At 41.6% G+C, this 21,614-nt stretch overlaps 1 protein-coding gene and 1 long non-coding RNA gene across 2 annotated transcripts; one reads left to right on the plus strand and one right to left on the minus strand.

Annotated features, from left to right (window-relative positions):
* The first annotated feature begins 706 nt into the window (after nt 1-706).
* LOC5572739 (zinc finger and BTB domain-containing protein 41) lies at nt 707-14,061 on the plus strand. The gene is made up of 3 exons (XM_021856344.1): nt 707-961; nt 12,170-12,366; nt 12,425-14,061. Exons 1-3 carry the CDS (start codon nt 827-829, stop codon nt 13,743-13,745), a joined length of 1,653 nt encoding a protein of 550 aa, XP_021712036.1. The 5' UTR covers nt 707-826; the 3' UTR covers nt 13,746-14,061.
* A 3,360-nt stretch (nt 14,062-17,421) lies between these two features.
* LOC110674583 lies at nt 17,422-18,304 on the minus strand. The gene is made up of 4 exons (XR_002499010.1): nt 18,022-18,304; nt 17,890-17,958; nt 17,751-17,813; nt 17,422-17,680 (listed from the first exon to the last, which is right to left on the minus strand). It is a non-coding gene; the product is annotated as an uncharacterized LOC110674583 (long non-coding RNA).
* Nucleotides 18,305-21,614: the final 3,310 nt, after the last annotated feature.

Here is a 21,614-nt window from a genome sequence, read left to right on the forward strand (position 1 = left end):
GTTTGCTTGAAACTTCGCTTCGGAAGTCCAACCAGCGAATTCCAGATTAATGCTGCGAAGTCAATAATCCTGATATCAAGTAAAGCGAGGTCGGAGTGAAAAAGACCAAGTCCTGGTTTTGATCGAACAACCGCAAGAAAAAAAAATGTAAACAGTAAGTTTTACCGTCGTACTTTTTATTGGACTAATTATCAATTCTTTACAGTCTAACCGGGAAGGCTACTGGCACGGTCAAACTACATCCTCCATGGTTTCATCAATCCCCCAGAGATTTATAACATCCGGGGATCCATTCCAGAGCAGCGAAATTTTCAACATAAATATCATTTTTTTTACTTGTTATCATGTATTATTCATATAGTAATGTAAGAGATAATGAATAAATGTTATGATTTTTGTATATTTCTCCTGATTTTATGAATAACATAATAAATTTATTTCCAAAAATATTATTTCCTGAAGTGAGTGACATCTACTCACTTTCGCAAATTTCAGATTAAACGAAGTGAGTAAGTGTTACTCCCATATTGACATTTGACAATGTTACTCTAAAGTGAGTAACGATGGTGTTACTCACTTTTGGGTAGTTCCACTTTGTTCCGAAGTGAGTCGAAATCTACTCACTTTTGAGTAGATCTGAACGAGCGTGTAAGCTTCGAAACAAAGGTGTCGCCACCATGCGTTTTGATGATGACATTTGATGACTGTTTTGCTGTCAGTTGGCATCAGTAATCGTCGGAAAGTTGCAGCTGGCAGTGTGAAAGTGATAAACAAACGCGAAATCTTTTGCCAAAAAATAGTTCTTTTCTTGCAAAAAGCGCCGAAAATGACCGATCCGGATGTTGAGAAAATGTGCCGCTTGTGTTGCGGGACAAAGGGACGTTTGAGGCCTCTCTTCGAGACACGGGCGGAAAATGGTCGATCGTTACCGGACATCATCTTCGACATTTCGCGGCTGCAGGTGAGGATTGGCTAGGAGTGAACCCGAGTAAAATTATATTTCGATGGCACATTATTGATACACTATTGCGAATACTTTTTAGAAATGTTATACTTTCGTCGAGTTAGTTGCACGCCAGGGTTACGTAAACTCAGGCTGGATTATCGAAATACATAGGAACCACTTATGAAAATTCGCCACAATAAATCGGGTTGAAATTCATAGCTTTGCCTTATGAAACTAAACTTTGAGAACAAAAAATATTTTCGCGGCAACCTGGAATCGAATCAAAAACCTAGCGATCGAAAGGCCCGTGCGTACACCACGCGCTTATCGACGCCTTGATGTGAGTTGATGCTTAAACCTCAGACAAACAGACGTAACACTGACGAAATTTCCATCGACCACTCATTTAACGATCATTTCAAATTCGTTATGTTACAAATCTCACAACCAGAGGAGCGCGCATCGTTTTTCTTTGCGTTTGACGTTTCACACTACCGCCATCTGCCGGTCTTGTTGCACGAAACACCTTTTCGTGCACGAGTTCACTAATTTGACGTTTGAGCGGTGCCGAATTCACTCGTTTCCATGGTCACGTAAATAACACGGCACCGCTCAAACGTCAAATAATGAACTCGTGCACTGATCCATACGGCACCGCTCAAAAGTCAAAAAGTGAACTCGTGCATCGGTCCATAGTCTAGTTCACAGCGTGTGGACCAATGCACAAGTTCACTCGTTGACATATAAGCGGTGACGTGACGTGACCATTAGGGTGTCCCAAAAATTTAACTTTGTCGGTAAACTTGGGGGCTGAATCTTCAAATAGTAGCTAAGGCTGTTACAATTAAACTTTTGTATATGAGGAACTTTGAGAAACGTCGTTTAGGAATTGCCCCGTTGAGATTTTTCGAAAAAGGCTGATTTTCGTCGGTAATGTCAAACAACTATTTGTAGTTTTTATATTTTCTGCACATCCATTGAGGTCAAAGCTATTTTAAAAAAATCATTTAACCACAGACAATTTCGTATTCTTCGCTTTCTGATCTGGGAAATTAGGTATATGAAATTGATGCCTTGGCAAGGGATGCACAAGATGAGCATTAGGGATGGTACACAAATTATGTCACGCTAAATTTCAACTTTTTTTTAGATCCCCCTTCCCACCCTTTGTCACGTTTATTGTATGAGTCCTCCGAAAATTTTGTAAGGCTTGTCACGCTTGGCTTGACCCCGCGAGGGCCAATTTTGGAAGCGCGAGTCTATTTAGAAATCTTGAGCGATTTCACAATCCGGACGCTGGATTTGCAGCAGGTTGATGATCAAGAGCTCTGTGGCACAGGTAGCGAGGAGCTGAGCAGCTTCGGCGGAGCTCTTACCAGCTCGACAGCGAAAATAGAATGAAACCGAATTCAGTTCGGTTAAATTCTTCTTTATTTTCATGATTAGTTTGATTTTGACAATTCTTGTTACAGCTAATATAGTCGGCCAAGGGCCTTTCAATCCGGGTTTTGTTATTTTGATTTTGGTATTTTAAGGTGATTATAAAACGAAGCCAAACCTCGAATAGGGTCCTAAAGACCTGTACCAATTTTAGTGCCAAACGCTTAAGTTTAGGCCAAAAACACATGTTTACTCAATTTTTCAATGTTTTTCTTTTGTTTGAGTCCAAAAAACATTTTTTTAGATTTTGTCACACTCCTTGGCTTAAACTTAAATTTTGGGCGAACGTGAAACATGATCAAAATTGTCAAGGTTCATTTATGGCCCCAATTTTTAAATTAAAGTTTAAATATGATATAGCCGTCATTTGAGCGGGAAAAATTGCTAAAATAGTTGCAGTAACATGCTCTTTCGTGTCATTAAATAAAAACAAGATTTCATTCAACATTTTAGGACCCAAGTGCACAAGACTGGAGAATCTGACAACAGTTTACGTTGAAAATCAATCAAGCTGTTTGCTTGCTGGTGGTGACCAGTGGGATAAATTTTCAACGCGGAGCGCTGTTTGGTTCTCGAGTCTTGTGCTCTTGAAATTTTGAGGTGTGGCTTCGTTCTGTAAGCACCGTAAATGTTATGATAATATGACCTCAATCTTCCAATTTGGCTCGTTTGGAGTTCTGGTGATTTTAAAGAAAATTTGATAACCTAACTACTATTGACACAGACAAAATCTGATAACCTAGGGGGGGGGGGGGGGGGGGCGACTATAGCTCGAACGACCTGGTGGTCTGACGTGCGGCAACGAGCCCTGTACCTCTCGATAGACTCACTACAGCGATCCTCGAGAGTCTGTATCTCGACCAGGTGGTGGACATCAGAATTTCGCAATCGCCAAGGAGCGTTCAGAGCCATTCTCAGAAACTTGTTCTGAACCCTCTGGAGCTTAAGGTGATATGTTTTAGCGCAGCTCTCCAAGACCGGCATGCCGTATTCGATCACGGGACGAATGATTTGTTTGTTGACAGCAAGCTTGTTTTTTCGGGACAGTGTCGACTTTCGGTTTATGAGGGGATACAACATTCGCAGCATTGTGCTGCACCTCGTAGCCGTTTTGTCAACTTGTTGTCAAAAGATCAGCTTGCTGTCCAAAGTCAAATCTAGATAATCGGCCTCGGCGGACCATTCCTCCGCTGTGCCGTTTAGGGTAATTTTGCAATCCTCAGCCGGAACAAGTCTGGGGGATTTGGAGTGGGGGAAGAGGATGACCTGGGCCTTCGCCGCGTTAATACATATCTTCCAGTTGGTGAGGTATTCTGTCAGGACATCCAGGCCTCGTTGGAGTGTTGCCATGAGCGCTCTGATCACTCTTCCACTGTAGACAATGGAGGTGTCATCTACGAACAGCCTCCTGGGAGTGTGGGCATAGCAGGGGCCCGAGGATACTGCCTTGGGGAACGCCTGCGATGATGTTGTGCGCATCGAAAATTGCTCCGTTTAGTGAAACCCAGAATGTCCTCGCTGACAGATAGTTATTCACTGTTTTCAACAGGTAGCTGGGAAGATTATATTGTTGAAGCTTGAACATCAGGCCATCATGCCAGATGTTGTCGACATCGTGCAGAGCCATGGCAGCGGTTTTGGATAAGGACTTGTTCCGTCTGAGGATGTTGGTGACTCGGGACAGTTGGTGCACGGTTGATCGACCGCTTCGGAAACCAAACTGTTCGTTGAGCAGGATGTTGGTCGTCAGCTGAGATCTCAAACTCCTCCGAGAAGTCGTTGGGAATCTGATGGAGGTTGTTTGCATGCTTATATACAGCAGCTTCATGCGGACTGATGATGTTGCGTCCAAGATTATGTGAGCTGACGAAATGTCGACCTATTTCTGCTGCCTTCTCAGCAGGCGTTATCAAGCAATCTACTGGGCCATTGGTATCTAGTGGAACCAACCGTGGAATGGACCTAGGTTTGTTTTTTTTTTATTTTTTGTTAGCTTCCAGAACGGCTGAGCACAGTCACGGATCTTATTAGCAAAATTTTTATTTCTGAGGTCCAACATTCTGGCCAATTGGATCAAATCTTTAGTCAGTCTATCAATTGGTACATTGTTGCTCACCTAACTGGTTGCAGGCACGTGTCGTTTTCTGGCCTGTGAGATCGCTTCTTCGATGGCCTGCAGCTGCCGATCGACGTCATCAGATGTCTCGGGTCGCACCTCGTAGTCGACACACTGCCGGAACTGGTCCCAGTTGACACGATGATAGTTGCCCCGAGTCGTGAGATGCCGGTTGACCGAGGACCCAACGTCGGCCACCACCGGATAATGATCCGAGCTGAGCTCCTGGTAGACGACCGGTTGGGCCCCGGATCTGCTCAACTGATAAACGGTGATTGATTATTATTATTATTCTTATTATTATTATCTTTACTAACGAGATTTGCAGCCCGAGGCTGGCTCAACTCGGTGAAAAAAAGAAAAGAAAAAAATTAGGGTACCAGAGGGGTATCTCTCACCAAAGTTGCTGTACAATTTTAAACGTAATCCAAATCTCAGTCCGTTTTTTGTTCCATCCTAGGTCTTCATCGTAAATCATTCGTTTCCTGTTTTTGTGTTACCGTTTCAGTGCAATTTTCGTGTCCGTGTCCGTTGCTGTGTTAGTTGCCCAGTGGGGTGTTTGACTGTATTCTTCGAACTCGTCAAAGTTCGTCAAAGCTCGTTGAAGATACCTGCTTCCTTGAGGAAGTTAAGTAGGATTCTCTCGCAGGCTGAGTCATTTTGAAACGCTTGGCTGGTGGATGTAATGTAATGGGATATTCGTAGACAGGGCAGTTGCTGATGATGTGCTCGACGGTGTTCCTGGTGTTACAAGTCTCGCAAAACTTCCGGAAATTCCTGCCGTCCCCCATGTTGTGGGTTGCTTGGGTGTGGCCTCTTCTCAGGCGTGTTAGAACCCTTTGCTCTCTCCAGTCACGTACGTCCGTCCACGGTATGACGTCAGGCTTGATTTGTCGGAGGAAGGAGGATCTGTCACGCGTCCACTCAGTCGCCCATGCCTTCCATATAGTGGTTTTTACCCAGACCTTGATGTCTTCACCCGGGACTTCATTTGTTCGAAAACGGCTTTGCCGGCCGAGGCTAGCAAGTGCGTCGGCGCGTTCGTTGCCGATTATGCCGCAGTGACCGGGTACCCACATGAACGTTATTGGTCCGCTTCTGTTGTCCAGTTTAGTCTGCGTGGCCTGAATGTAAGGGTGCCTGTTGGTACATGATCCAATCGCTAACAGGGCGCTAGCAGAGTCAGTCACAATAAGGACCGGAGCCTGACTATCCTTAGCGACCGCAAGGTAGATTGCTGCTGCTTCGGAGGAAAACACCGAACACTGTTCTGGCAGGCGGTATGCTAGATCTAAGCTGGTGCCGTGGATACCAATGTCCACTCGGCCCGCTAGCTTGGAACCATCTGTGTAGCGTACTTCGGTGTCACTGTATCGTTCCTCCAATATTTGCCGGAAGCATGTTTTAACCGCTGCAGAGGTTGCGCCTCTTCTGAATTGGGATTTGATCGAGGAGTCGAAAGTGATCTCTCTGGCCTTCCAGCTTCTCGGTCCTACACGACCACCGGGGGAAGCGTGGAACCGGCCACAGCTCTCAGGACATAGTTGACCCACTCTTCGTTAGAGCAAACCTGTCCGTCGCCCGCCGTTCGCTCCAGATAGCTGACTGCACGTTTGCAAATTGTCATCGCTGCCTTGTAACGGAAAGGAAGTATACCGGCTTCTGCGCAAGCAGCGGCGGCCGGAGTTGAAGGAAGTAGGCCCGATAGTGTTCTCACAATACTGTTATATGTCGGAGACAGGCAGGACACCATTGTGTCGAATGCTCGGCAGGTTAGCTCGATTCCGTAAAGGAGTCGACTGTTGATTATGGCGTCAGCTACGCGCAGTCGGGTTGCTCTGTCGCTTGTGGTACGTCTATCTGAGATACTACGGATCAGCCTCACCCGGTTTTTGCAGGCCTCATTGACACGGTCGAAGTGAGTGCGGAATGTCAAGTACCGATCGATGTTCACACCGAGGACTTTGGCGGTTTTTCTTGTTGGCATTGGTCTGCCATTGATCGTGATTGGTTTTTGTGGTGGCTTGTGCTTGTTTTGGCACACGTGCAGCCTTGCACACTTATCCGCGGCGATGTCGAAACCGGCGTCCTGTGCCCACTTGGTCACAGCCGATACCGCAGCCTGCAGCTTGCGTCGGATGCTCTTGGGATGTTTCCCTGTAATGAATAATAGTATGTCGTCGGCAACAGTAAGATGAAGATCCCCTTTGGGAGCGCCAAGAATACGCCGCTCATTGCCACTAGGAACAGGGTAACCGCACTGATCCCTGTGGTACGCCGGTTTTTTCTCTCACTACCTTGGATTTGTGGTTTCCCACAACAACTTGGAATGATCGCCCGTCAAGGAAGTTCTTGACAAACAAAAGCATGTTACCTGTTATTCCCCAGCGGGCTAGTTTGTCAAGCACTCCGGGTGTCCACGCTCGGCTCGGTTATAGGCCTTGGCCAGATCAAGTGCTGCTATTTCCGCTATTCTTCTATTCTTCTGAGCATCGTCTAAGATTTGGCCGAGAGAGGCCAGATAAGTGCCAGTGTCGTACCCTGGTCGGAAGGCATGCTGCCGATGGTCCAGCTTTTTCTTATCCACGAGGTGCTCTATCAGTCTGCGGTTTGCCATTCTTTGGCCATGAGTTTGGCCACGCAGCTCGTCAGAGCGATTGGCCGGTAGCTTCCAACATCGTTGGCGGGACGGGAGCTTTTTTGGTATGGGCACGACATAGCTGTGCTTCCAGCTATCAGGAAGCGTACCGGCGGTCCACTCATTGTTGATGGTTGCCAGTAATGCGGCTTTACCGCTCGGAGGAAGATTTCGTCGGGTCCAGCTGATTTTCCCTTTGCTTTTTTAAGGGCGTACTCATACTCTTTGAGCAAGAAAGGACGGTTGAAAGGTTTGCCTTTGTCTGGAGGAACTTGGAAAAGGTGAACCGCTGTTTCTGGTTAAGGGTGGCGTTTGAGGAAAGGTTCGGAATATTTTTGAATGGATGAGAGTTCATGAAAAGCATCCGCCAGAACGTCGGCTATGACACCCGGGTCTTTTGTTGTAACACCGTCAATTTTAGGGCCATACCTTTGGCCCGTCTTTTGCCATTGAAGCAGTTAATGCGCCGCCAGAGCTCAGATGACGACTGCTCTTCGATAATGCCGACCAGGAAGTCTGTCCAGGATTTGTCTTTGACCTCTCGAATCACCTGACGGCAGGTGTTACGGGCAACCTGGTAGCTTTCTTGGGCAAGGGTCTAGCCCGAATGGTCTTCGGGAAGTCTCTTTTTTGTCCGTTGGAAGGCCCGGAGCGCTTTCCTGCGGGCCTTGACTGCTTTTTTTGCTTCATCGGTCCTCCAGTGGAGCGCGCGACGTCCCGGGTTGGGGTTTGTTTTAGGGATGGTAATAGACGCAACATCGTTAATGAGGGCGGATAGCTCCGAGACGGACATGGGAGGGTGGTGTTCCAACTCGGTTTCGAGCGATGTTTGGAAATCCGGCCAATTTGCTTGCTCATACAACCAGCGCGGTCGCCGCGTTGTTTCGGGTGCCGAAGTGTTTTCCAAGGTTAACATTATCGTTGCATGATCGCTCCCTCGGAGACCGCTCTCCACTGACCAGAGGAAGCGGTTGGTGATTTGAGAGCACTATTGAATACTATGCAATAGTGATATAATTCCATACTCATCAGATCAATCCAATAGCGAACTAATGATTCAATAATAAACCTCTTAATAAACAATCAATTTACTTGTAAATTCCCATAGTGGAATGTAAAATAATTGATAAATATTCAAACTACTATCGAAAAACTGTTTGTTTTCGAAAGCATGGGCGCCAAATTTTCATTATAGATATCGTCTATGATTGTCTCGTGTTCAATATCATTTCGTTTAGTTTTTTTTGTTCTAAAACAAGTATATCTAATGGGTGATATGAATAAAAAACGTTGAACTTTACTACATGTAGCATCTACTCAAAAACAAAATCCACAAAGTTCACTACACTTTTGGTATGAATAAAAAACTTTTCGAACATGTAGTACTTACTACTTTCGAACATGAGCAGTGACTGAAGCTGCACGTTAAGAAATTTCCATTCAGGGTGCAGAGTGATTCTGCACGTAAAGAACAATCTATTCAGAGTGACGCTTAAAATTAATACAATCATGCATATGGCGGAAATGTATGGAATCTAATCGATTACGAGACAATTTGCACAAAATCATGAAGGTGCTGTAATTTGACAAGATTTGTAGTGTAATTTTGCGATTAGTCTGGTATTCTCTTTATGTCTATGATTTTATCACAGACAAACAGACGTCCCGCATAAACCAGAACCATATTGTCACTGTTCCCCAAACTATCCACAACAACTTGCGACAATTTTTAAACAGTTTCGTAAAGCATCCAAAATAACAATAAACCAACACTACCGGGAACGATTTCGACAGTTCGGTAAATGGTAATTGGAAAAATAACAATGTGGGGAATAGGCGGTTAAGTTATGTAACCATAAAAAAACGTCGATTTTCTCGAACAAATTTGTTCGTCCACAGTTTGACAAACAGTGAATATACTATCCTTTTTCTAGGCAAAATAGTGTAAAGCAAACAGTAGTGGAATTGTTTAACCATATAATTTGAATATTAACGAAAATTGTTTGTGTTATAATTGATTTATTGTGCATAATGGTATTTTGATCCTAGATGATTTAGTTACTGACTAAAAATGTTGGAAGCTATAATGAATCAGTGAACAAAATACAAGTTTCTCTAAATATACAATTTTACTTGTGATAATTTTGGAAGTAAATCAATGTGTTTTAATTTCCAATAGGATTTAGCGCATATCCACAGTATACATTATTTATTAAATCCGTCGAGAAAAACTGTACAACCTTTCTGTATTCAAATAGTGTCAGTCAAAACTCCTTGGTTCGCCAGCGCTTCGTTACCGGCGTGCATTTTTTAATTCCGGTTCTCTGAATCGTGTATCTGGAACTAGAAATTTTACACTTTAATCAAATCAACATCGACGTACAATTCTAAGTGCTTACATTATACTTCGGGTTCAAATGCGGTCATCTGTTCGCACATTTTAGCTCCTTGTCTTAATTGCAGACAAAATGCACCAAACGGTGGTTTTTCGCTTCACGCAATCTTTCGTCACCGGATGCCGGATGTGTAACTGCTTTCAGAAGCGATCGACTGAACGGTAAACTTCAGTGCCACGCTCTTCCGTTCTGATTCCGAAGTCTTGTAGATTCATCCCGTAAGCACTCGGGGGAGGTTATCTTCTAACATCTTACGAATCAGATCCAGCGACCTCGACAGCGGTGTTCAATAACCTGAGTTGGTGGCATCCACAATAAGCCGTTCCGAAAGCGAATCTTCAGTCTGTTTTGATACATTTCTGTATGTAAAACTGGTTCCATCTCACAAAATCTGTAAAATTATTATCAACATTAGAATTACTTTAGCATTTTTCAAATAAAAAACTAATAACTTACCGTAAATGAAATTCAATGTTTTCGATCGCCCAGCTACTGAGAACAACACACTCTAAAAAAACATCTACTAAGATCACATAGTTTATTTTATTATATGTTTTGAAAATGCGTTAAATGCAGGGTTAAATGTTCAAGATTGCATTTTTTTTACTCCGTTTTAGTGGGACAATAAAGTCTTTGAATTGACCTATTCTTCATCAATTGAATCTGAGAAATAATCATTTCATGATTTTCAGCACGATCTACGTGAATTCTAAGTACAAACTTATTATAGTGCATTTTTTCGAAAAAACAAAGCACCATTTCCCAAATAGGTCATTTATTATACTTAATGGTCACAAGTTTCAATTCTCAAATTGTTCAACAGTATTTGCACTGTATAATGAGTTGTTACTGTTTAGTATAGATTACTTAATCCGTTTCTTATTGTTTTAAATTGAAGGTATCATACAGTACAACATAAAAACTACTATTTGGGACACATTAACAATAACAGTTATAGGCTATTTATTGTTTGGAATGTAGGCCAAAGTGTAATTTTCTATGCGGGGTAACACTTAGAACAAATCTCGATCAAAATAATAGTCACGAGGACATGTACGCCCAATGCTAAAATTAGTGTATTTGGCCGACGGGCCAACAGATGGCGGTAGTGGGTAAATGTCAAACGCGAACAAAAACGATGAGAGCGCTGCGAGTGGTGAATTGGCCACCTACCATATTTTTGAATTGACGGTTAAAATGGTGGTCGATGGACAATGATGAGAGTGTGACGTATGTTTGTCTGTGATTTTATGATGATGGTACATCAAAGAATTTTCTGAGTGGTTTTCGGTCTTCGCCAACGCCAGCGATTGATGTTTTTTTTTTAATATTAGCTTAACATCTATGAAGAGATCTTGAGACTACAGCTATCAAATTAGGAATTACATATTTTCTAGCACCAATACTGAGAATAGAATTTAGAGAGGTAGAATTTTGATGCTCCCCGTGTGTTTTCTTAACAGCATGTTGAATTCCGGAAGTTCTAAGTGTTTCTGTGATATTCTCGTTATTTTGGTGGGGTTTCTGATAGTATCCTTGGAATTTCTAGAACTTAAAACGTAGAGATTTTAATGGGAATTGTAGTGATTCCATTTGTAGTCGTAAGAATTCAATGAGGATCTCTCCTAAAAATCCAGGGTTCCCTTTTAAATTATTAAAATTCTTATCGATTTCACAAAAAATCCCATTGAAATCTATAAAATATTAACCGACATTCAAAAGGTTTATATTAAAGCTTTGCTTTGAAATTCCAACGGAACTGGAGATCAACGGAATCTTAAAGGTTTTTACAGTAATTACAAAGATTGTATTCAGAATTACAAATATTCACACAATAATTCGCAGGAATCCCACCGCAATCTCATAGATTCTTACAGAAATACCGTCTCAAAGATACCCACAGAATTCTAAGAGATTAATATCCGGAATCCCATTCCCACCCCAATTCTAAAGTTTTTACCAGATTTCTAATATTTCCGCAATATTCCTAAAATGGTATTTAAACTTCCAGAATTATCATAAAAAATCCGACATCCCTATGGGAATCCCAATGTTCCTACAGGAATTCCGGAATTTCAAAGGAAATCTGAGAATCTGAGATGTCAGAATTTACACGTTAAATTCAGAATTACATTATAAATATCTGAATTCCTACCGACATCCTAAAATTCCTAGAAAATAACATGATTATCGTAATTCCAGAGTTTACACGGATATTACAAATTGCTGCTGCCAGTAATCTTACCGGAATCTCAGAATTGGCGGGGCCCATTTTTTTTGGTCACCTCAGAACTCCTAAGCAAAACTCAAAATACCTTCCGAAATATCAAAACTCATATCGTTTTCCCATGATTTTTACTCAAAAGTAAATTATTCCATTCAATTTCGCAATCTCAAAGCATGAGTAGCAACCTCTTAAGCTAACTACCAGTAGCTTTGTAGTAAATGCTACCTTTATTCATAGCAACGCGTTGTTTGTAGTATGTTCGAAAGGTGTAGAAAGGAAAATGACACAAACATATTCCACTCGTGTTCCACATATAGCGTTTACTACCGAGATTGTAGTAAACTCAACTTTACTACATTTTATTCATACGGCCCAATGTCTGATTACATGCGTATTTTTTCTTAAGGTGGAAGTCAACGACGGTATGCCGCAAAAGATTTGCAGATTGTGCTCCACGACCCTGCTGAAGATGTACGAAACGGTCGAGAATTATCGCAACAACGACCAGAAGCTCCGCCAGCTGTTCCACAAAAAAGCGCCAGTCGAAATCAAAGAGGAAGAGGTCGACCTGGATCTTCTGGAAAATGCCTTCACACAAGATTTGTACGTTGTTATTAACACTAAAGATTTCGTCCACAATCTAATCAGTATTTGCTTTCAGGCATGTCGAAGATATTTCTGTGAAAGAGGAATACATGGAAGAAGAGTATCTGGAATCAGAGCTACCAAACGACGAAAGTAACGCACTGGAAGGATCAGATGAACTAGCTACTTCGGAACTGGCTAATTTAAAAACTGATATCGAAGAAGAGGTGGCAGAAGATGACGAGGAATGGAAGCCTGAAAAGCAAGATAAAGCTGACAAAGAATCATCAGTGAAGAAACTTCCTAAGCGAAGAAAGCCTAAAGGCATTAACACAAGGAAGCCAGGTCGTCCTCGTCTGCGAGGCATAAGTCCTGACCGTCCACGAAAGTACGATTACAAGTGTTACATCTGCATGAGTGATTCCCATGGCACTCCCGAAGCTCTCTTGGCTCATTTGAATAGTAGTCATCTGGATCTGCTGCCGTTCACTTGTCCGGAATGTGTCATGGAAAAGGTGGTCATCAAAACCGCACTGGCTTTGAATAGTCACAAGAAGCAACATTTAAATCCAGTGAAATGTCCCTATTGCGATAAGCGATACACTCATAACAATAATCTCGCTATGCACGTGCAACTTCATCACTCAGAAGACAAGTCGCAACTTTCTCAGACATGCCAACATTGTGGAGAGGTGTTTCCTTCGAAATCCTCACTCTTCCATCACATGAAACTACACACAACTGCAGTAAGTTGTGAAATTTGCGGTAAGGTCTTCAAGGAACGAAGCAAACTAAAAAGGCACATCGAGAACCGACACGAAAAACTTCGGAAATACGAGTGCCACATCTGCAAAAAGAAGCTCTCCTCGATTCATAGTGTCCAAATTCACGTTAAAACGTTCCATTGTGATAAGGCATTCAAATGCAGTTACTGTCCGAGGATGTTTGGCTCGGAGTTAATTCACCGTAACCATGAGAAGATACACCTCGATAATCCCGACTATGAACCCAAAAACGACTGGAAGGAATACTATACCGTGGTTGATAAAGGCACCAAACTGAGAAAATGCAACCTCTGCGGGCTGATTACCAGAGCCATTGGGATCCACTTGGGTAAAGTCCACTTTCCAACCGATCACAAGTGCAAGATTTGTGGTATGACCTTCAAAAGCAAACAATCCTGCACAGTGCACGAGCAGAAACACGATAGCAATAATGCGGTTCAGTGTCCGATTTGCGATAAGGAGTTCGCCGAAAGGAAGCTCCTGATCTGTCATCTTCGGACCAAGAAGCATCAGGATCATCCGTTGGCGTTGCAACTGCTCAGTACGGTCAGGACACCAAATTCGGGCCAGTCGGTGAAAACAGAAGATGATGTGGATGTGGATGATGTGTAGACCATTGGATACCTGTGGAACGAATATGAAAAAAAAAACATAATTTTGCATAAGGCTGCTAATACTTATGACACTCTTGTGGTATTAGTATTGTGGTACCGTTACCATCTGGGAATATGTTTCATTTAATTGTTTTAGTTACTCTTGATCGCCTTAGAATTCTTATCTTGGTACCTTGTAGTATGTTTCAGTGGCAAATTCGCCATTATATTAAGGCAAATAATAATAACTTGTATTAATAGTATTCATACAACATGTTTGCCACAAACCGTTTCTTTAAAGTGATGACGTCATAAAAGAACTGTTACACACACCAGCTAAAAACTTATATTTTAGAGATTACTACCTGAAAAAATCAGGGAATTTTGTTCAACCTGGAAAAAAAAAACTGGAATTCTCAGGGAATTTCGGCCCCAACAGGGAAATTATTTTTAATCATTAATATATGGTAGAATATGTCCTTTTTGTGACACAATATCCTAAAATTTTCGGCTGCGTCGCTGTCTTGAGATGTTGTCCTTTATTTGTTTAATGATTTTTATTTATTCAGCACAACACATGTTTAGGCAAGGAAGTAAAACTTTAGATGGACAAGTTGGTAAAGGCAAGTGCAGTTCCCAGTTCCAGTTGGGTGTCATACATGTCATTCCATTTTTTTTACATTTTTTTTTTTGAATATTCATAAAAAAATAAATAAAAAATAAGGAGGAGAGAAAATTTTACAACAGGTACGAAACATAGTATTGTCAGTGCAGGCAAAATCTAGAACGAACACAAACTTTGCTCAACTTTTTCACACAATCAGAACGTTGCTGTACTTTGACGACCTTATCAAGTTAGTGCTTGAGCGACACAGGCTGTTTTAATGCGTCGCTGGAGCACTAAACTGCAAAGCACTCGCCAGTCCAGCGACGCGATTGTTGAGCGACGTTGCAGCGATTATTCGAATGCACAATACATTTCTTAGGTAAGCGGGTCTCTTTTCAGAATCTTGATTAATATTGTAATGCTAATTCTATTTTTTATGTAAGGTCACTATAGTATCTGTCTTTATGGTTACTTTGTTGCCTTAATCTGCTGTCAGTAAATCCTGGTGCACCATTCTAGATGCTCCAGAGAAACCTTCAGAGACTATTACGCGACAATTCCACCAATTATCAATTCGCGTTTATATCGCATGAAACGAGCTCACCATCCTCGGCTGAAGTCACTCCGGCGACACAGAAAAAAAAACACGAACTCGTTTGCTTCTAAATTAAGCGCACTGCCGACAATTTTTTGTTATGAGATTTTGGGTTTAACAAATCTGAGTGATTCCAAGTAACAGCACCAAAATTTGGTAATTTTTTTAATTCATTTTTTTCTATTGAGCTGAAACTTTGCACAGTTTTCCAGTTCCATCTAAATCGTCATTTTCCGATATCAAATCTTCAAGTTGAGTCACGACTAACTTTTCAAAAGGGTGTATGTGAAAATGGTTCAAAAATATTCAAAAAGCTGCACAGCAAAAACGGTTCGTTCGATTGTTAGACAACTAAAGAAACAAAGTTAGACAACTAAATAAAGATTCCAAAAAAAATACACACAGTAAAAAAAATTGTTTTTGCATTAAAAAAACATAATTTTTGACACAAAAATCAAATATCTCAAAACCCTATCGGAATACCAACGTAATTTTTTGAGGGAAAACGGTCCATTATATTAGCTATCTACCATAAAAATTTGGTGATGGTAAACCAATAAACAAAAAAGTTATAACATTTCAAACATGTCACAATTTTCACATTTAGTAGAATTTTTTTTTTTCGGTGTAAATTATTACGGGAACCGCAGTTTGTTGGTGATTTTATTGTCAAGGGCCTTGCGTGAATTAAACAAGTCGTTTTCATGTATTCATTAGTATTATGTATATTATATGTATAAATATTATGTATATGTATAAATATTATATGTATATGTATATATGTATAAATTAAAATGAATTAACAGATTACACGAAAATATTTTTTTTTTATCAGGATATTTTTTTTTAGAGTATGATCGATGAGTTTCTAAATTTTATATATAAACTTTAAAAGTTTTGGATTTGGGTATGCGTTATGAGATCATGAAAACATTTTATTAATACTTATTTATTTATTTATTTATTGTTATTCAATTTTTTTTACAATATCGAACACTTTTGCATCATTATCAGTACAGTTCGAGTATAGTTTTGCTTTAATTTTATTTTCTGACAATGGAATGAAACAGTGAAATTTTTGGGTTCCTTGGATCGTTTTCGCGTTATTATATTGCTCGCTGAGCTCTGATGCCGTTAATTCGTACTCTTCAGTAGTAGTAAAACAAAATGATAATTTTGTTAAATCTTCTTCTTTTCTGCGATTCGCCCAATCAAATAGTTCTTTTGCAGTTGTAATTGGATGCTCACGTTCTTTGGCTAAACTTGCTCTTGTGGCCATGCGCTTTATGGTTCCTCCAATAGCATCACAAGGACCTTTGCCATGTGACGTAGCAAAGAAATGCCATTCTGCATCAATTCCGTACTTTTATTCAAATTGACATAGGCTCGAAAAATTCTTACGGTTTTTGTACTGCGATGCTGCTCCATCAGACATGAAATATATCTTTCTGATTTCTTTATCCTTATCAACGCGTAAAAAGTTAATCATTTTGGCAATGAACAAATTTACAGATACTGAGTCGTGTCTTAAATCTTCGGAAATTACAATAAAACTAAAATGTTCAATTTGCGTACTTCCATTGAAATAAATAACGAATGGATGAATTGTAGCTTGTTGTACGTTCCAGTGATGGGACTGCACTTCATCTTGCAATACAAAGCTATAGTTTTCAGAAATATCACAAATGACTAAAAATTCACCATCTTGTAATGTATTTTTCGTATTTTTTAAAAAGCGGGATTGCTCTGTTTTAATAAAGTCGTGAGGAATTAAACTTTCTAATTTCAAGCAAAAAATGACACAAACTCATCTACAGGTTTTACAATAGTTTCTAGGTCACACCTATCCATCCGTGGTCACCCATTGCTCAAATGATAACTGATCAATATAATTTTCTTCATACTCAGCGAATAAAGTATTTTCCAATGATAAAGAATCTGGACAATCCGAACAAGATCGTAGATAGCAATTTGATGTTGTATTTTCACACAAAAGACTACCAGTTAACATTTTAATATCCTTTGATAAATTGATTCTTTTCAAACTATGTAAGATTAGCTTAATATTTTCGTGTGTTGTGCACACACAAACATTATGTGTTCCTGAATTGGATAGAAGCTTGCATTGCCTTGGACGAAGGCTTGCAAATGAGGAAAAACCTACCTTAATATTTTCGTTAATTTCCTTGAAGCGTGTATACGCTTCTTTCAAAGTAGTCATCATTAATCGTTTTTGGATTGCTTGACGCTTTCCATCTTTTTTTACAGATACATAATCTTTTTGGCCAGGCATAGCTTACTTCATCGTCTTCAAAATATTGAATTATTTTTTCTTTTGTCTCATCTGTTAATGAAGTACTCGACCTAGCATTTTTGGTTGCAAGACAGTTATTTTTGAATTGTTTTGCCTCTTTTGCTGTATTTCTATTGGTTTTGAACTCATCAATGGCGTCTTGAATAGACCACGAGCTTGGCAGCATCGACAAAATCAATAATTTTTCTTTCCTTGTCGTGGCTAGATTCGAGAACCTTTCCTTCATATTCATAATTACCGTGAAGACCCCATACTCTGCGCAGTTAAGGCTTTTCAAATTTCAAACAGCTGTAATTAATTGAAAACTAAACACAATAGTCTGAAATTTTGGGAGCAAATACTTATAGATCTTATTGTTGGCTCACCATACAACAAAGAGCAGATTCCGTTTTTATAAACCGTTTATTTGAGTTCAATGTGGGGGCGGTTATAAAATTCCTGGATGAGAGGAGAGTAGCTATGTAATAAAGAGTTTTTATAAAACAATGCATCTACAAATTTTACTCACGTTTACTACGCGCTCGGAGTCAGACAACAATTGATACTCTGACGGTTATTGTTGCATGGATACCTAAAGTTAATTTTAAGTTAATATCTTTTATGGTTGATTCAATTATACTATACAAACGAAAATAATAATCACTCACCAACTAATTATTTGTGTGATTTTAGATTTAACTGCCGTAATGAATTGCTCGCCGTTCGTTTAGGTTAAGCTAATAGATAAGTAGTTTAGAATAGAAATTCAGCATGTTCAGTTCATAATAATTCACTCTTACCGTACTAATAGAAAATAGCTTATTAACTTTTATCATTAACTAACAATAGATTAAGATTTTACTAACTTTAGACATAAGTTTGTTTTAGATTAAAGAATTGTGCCAATTTGTCTTTGTTCACGCCTCGTTATTCTAATTTCTTGCCATCTCATCTCCTTGACAGTTTGCCAAGTCCATATAGGTACTACAGTTTCCCTTTGTAATAGTATTCGTAGAAGCGTTGCCAGTCCGGTGGAACTGCGCGTTGACAACACTCCCCCGGGGTACGCCAACTTCCGGTTGGCTTATAATGCTTCGCGGTGAACATCAAGGACTGCCAGCTTCGTAGCAGGCCGTTCGTACACTCCGTTAGCTGTTTGAACGGTGGCAGATCGGATGCATCCATCTCGTCCTTTGTTGGTCAGAATGATTCGTCCCTTTGGCCAACAATTTCTGGGAAGTCTTGGGTCAGCGATGACGACTATGTCGCCGATCGAAAGCGGCTTCGTGTGCGCAAACCATTTTGTCCGCCTGGATATTTCTGGGAGATAATCACTTACCCAGCGTCTCCAGAACTGATTGGCGAGTATTTGAGAGGTTCGGTAATTGCGCTGTAATGTAGAACCACTATCATCTAGGGTTGAAAGAGGTTTAGACCCATTCGATGACCCGAGAATAAAATGATTTGGGGTCAACGCTGGAGCAGAATCGTTGTCGATTGGTACATGGGTCAGGGGCCGAGCATTCACGATATTCTCTATTTCCGTGAGTGTGTTCCTTAGTTCTTCGTCCGTGAGCTTCGATGCAGGACGAATTGCCATTAGGTTAGTCTTCACCGTACGGATCAATCTCTCCCAGCAACCACCCATATGAGGTGCAGCAGGGGGGTTGAAAATCCATTCTGTATCAGGACTCACAAATTCGGCCATCACAGGTTGGTTGATTGCAGCCACAGCTTCACTTAATTCTCGGTTTGCACCGATGAAATTTGTACCTCGGTCACTATAGATTCTCCTCGGAGTACCCCTGCGAGAAATGAAGTTTCGTAGACCCATAATACATGAGTTAGTACTGAGGGAACAGACCAGCTCAATGTGGATCGCTCGGACGGTCAAGCAGGTAATCAGCATTCCCCAACGTTTTTCCGTCCTCCTACCGACGACCACCTCCAGAGGACCAAAGTAGTCTACCCCGACATATGTGAAGGGGCGCGTGAACGCTGCAAGTCTTGCTGCTGGAAGGTCCGCCATGAATGGCGGTTGTGGATCCGCATTTTCGTTTTTGCAACGCTGACAACCTTTGCGTGCCTTGGTGAAGGCGACTCGAATGCGGGGGATGTGAAACTTTTGTCTCAGTTCGTTTATAACAGTTTCGTGATTACAATGATGGTATTTGTAGTGATAGTGCATAATTACTAGCGTCGTGATGTGGTGAGTACGTGGCAAAATAATTGGCTGCTTGGTGTCGTGACTGACAAATTGACAAGCGCCGATTCTGCTTCGCATCCTCAGAACTCCCTGTTCATCTAACCATGGGCTCATTTGATACAGCGGACTAGATTTTGGAAGAAGTTTTACAGAAGAAGTTGAGCGTTGTTGCTGCAGAGTAGTTACTTCGTCAGGGAAACCTTCTTGTTGAGCAACACGAAATAGATACGCTTCAGCTTTTCTGAGTTCCATCATTGTCAGCGGTCCTAGAAAAATTTGTTGCTGTTTCGCTTTCAGTCGTAAGTTAGAGATGTAACGAAAAACAAATGCCATGCTGTTTCGTACGCGCTGCCAGTTCGAGAAGTTGTTGTACCGAATAAGTGAAATGTGTGGAGCCGTGCGATGAACCATCAAGTGTGGACGAAGCTCTGTAGTGGGCGGTGAAACTAGACGAGGGGTTTGAGGCCATTTTGTTTCTGAACACCATAGAAAATCCGGACCGGTGAACCATCTGCTGTCTGATGAAAGATCCGGCTTTCCGTCCCACTTAGTCCCATCGTCGGCCGCGTTAAGCCTGGTCGGCACCCATCGCCATTCCTCTGGCTCAGATGTTTCGAGAATCTCACTTACTCGGAAGGCTACAAATTGTGAGTAGCGACGATGATCTGAATTGATCCAGTGAAGCACGTCCCGAGAATCTGTCCAATACACTCGTCGAGTAATCCGAAGCGTTAGAGAGGAGATGATGGTCTGCGCTAGTCTTGCTCCAAGAACGGCACCTTGAAGTTCCAACCGAGGTATGGAAAGGAACTTTAATGGAGCTACACGAGCTTTCGAAGCTACAATAGAGCACTGCGTAGATCCGTTGTAGTCGAATCGAAGGAACGCTATCGCAGCAAACCCGTTTTCGCTTGCGTCGACGAACGTGTGGAGTTGGATGTCGGTACAGCTGCTTACTGCTAACGGAGAGCTGTAACAGCGTGGAAGGCGGACGTTTTCTACTTGGGGAAGAACGCTTGTCCACAGCTGCCATTTCCTGTACACATCTCCTGAGACTTCTTCGTCCCACTGCACCTTCGATCTCCACACTTCCTGTAGCAAAATTTTGAGAAATATTAGGAAGTGTGCGATAAGTCCTAAAGGATCAAAGATCGTCATTAAGACCCGGAGCATTTCTCTTTTGGTGGGCGGTCTTTGGCCCGTTAGAAGAAGTGAATCGTATCGGTTCCACCCTACTTTGAATAAGAATTCATCTGTTTCCGTACTCCACCACATTCCGAGGACTTTCTCGACGGCAATTTCGGAGGAAAGATCCATATCCTTCTCAGCCGTATCACCTTCGTGCAGTGCCGTAAGAACAGTTCTGGAATTGCACATCCAATTGCGGATCTCAAAGCCACCTTGAGAATGCACATATTTAACCTCTTCCGCTAACCGTATTGCTTGATTTTCCTCATCGACGCTCACTAACATGTCGTCTACATAATGGCGCTTTGTTATTGCTTCCACAGCAATTGGATGGGTGGCCCGGAAACGTTCTGCATTTACGTTTTTGACGTATTGGGCACAGCTAGGAGAACAGCTGGCCCCAAAACTCATTACTTGCAACACGTAGACAGCCAATTCGCCGTTCTCGTCTGTCCAGAAGAATCTGTGACAATGTTGGTCCTCGGTTCGCATCAAAATCTGATGGAACATTTCACGGATGTCTCCGGATAATCCAATTCGACCTTGGCGAAATTGTAGGAGTATCGCCAACAGTGAGCATAGCAGATCGGGACCCTTTAACAAGGCGGAATTCAATGAAACGTTGAATGATTTGGCGGCTGCGTCCCACACCAATCTTATCTTTCCTGGCTTGTTGGGGTTCGTAACAGGGAATATGGGCAGGTACCAGGTGCGCGGGTACGACTGTTCAAGTTCCTCTGGTGTCAGCTTTCTGGCGTATCCTTTGGCAACATATTCAGCAATTTTTCCGTTGAGAGTCTCTGCTAAGTCAATATCTCTGTCCATTCGCTTTCTGAGCTGTTGATGCCTACGCAAAGCCATCGCTTGATTGTTTGGCAGTCGTACGTTGTCGTGTCTCCAGAGCAATCCTACTTCGTAACGATTATCGAGAAGTTTTGTCGTCGATTCGAGCAGATATTTGGCGCGTTGATCTTCGGAGGAAAGGAGAAGATTCCCATT

The sequence above is a fragment of the Aedes aegypti genome, chromosome 1 (assembly GCF_002204515.2).
Source record: "Aedes aegypti strain LVP_AGWG chromosome 1, AaegL5.0 Primary Assembly, whole genome shotgun sequence".
NCBI classification, from domain to species: domain Eukaryota; kingdom Metazoa; phylum Arthropoda; class Insecta; order Diptera; family Culicidae; genus Aedes; species Aedes aegypti.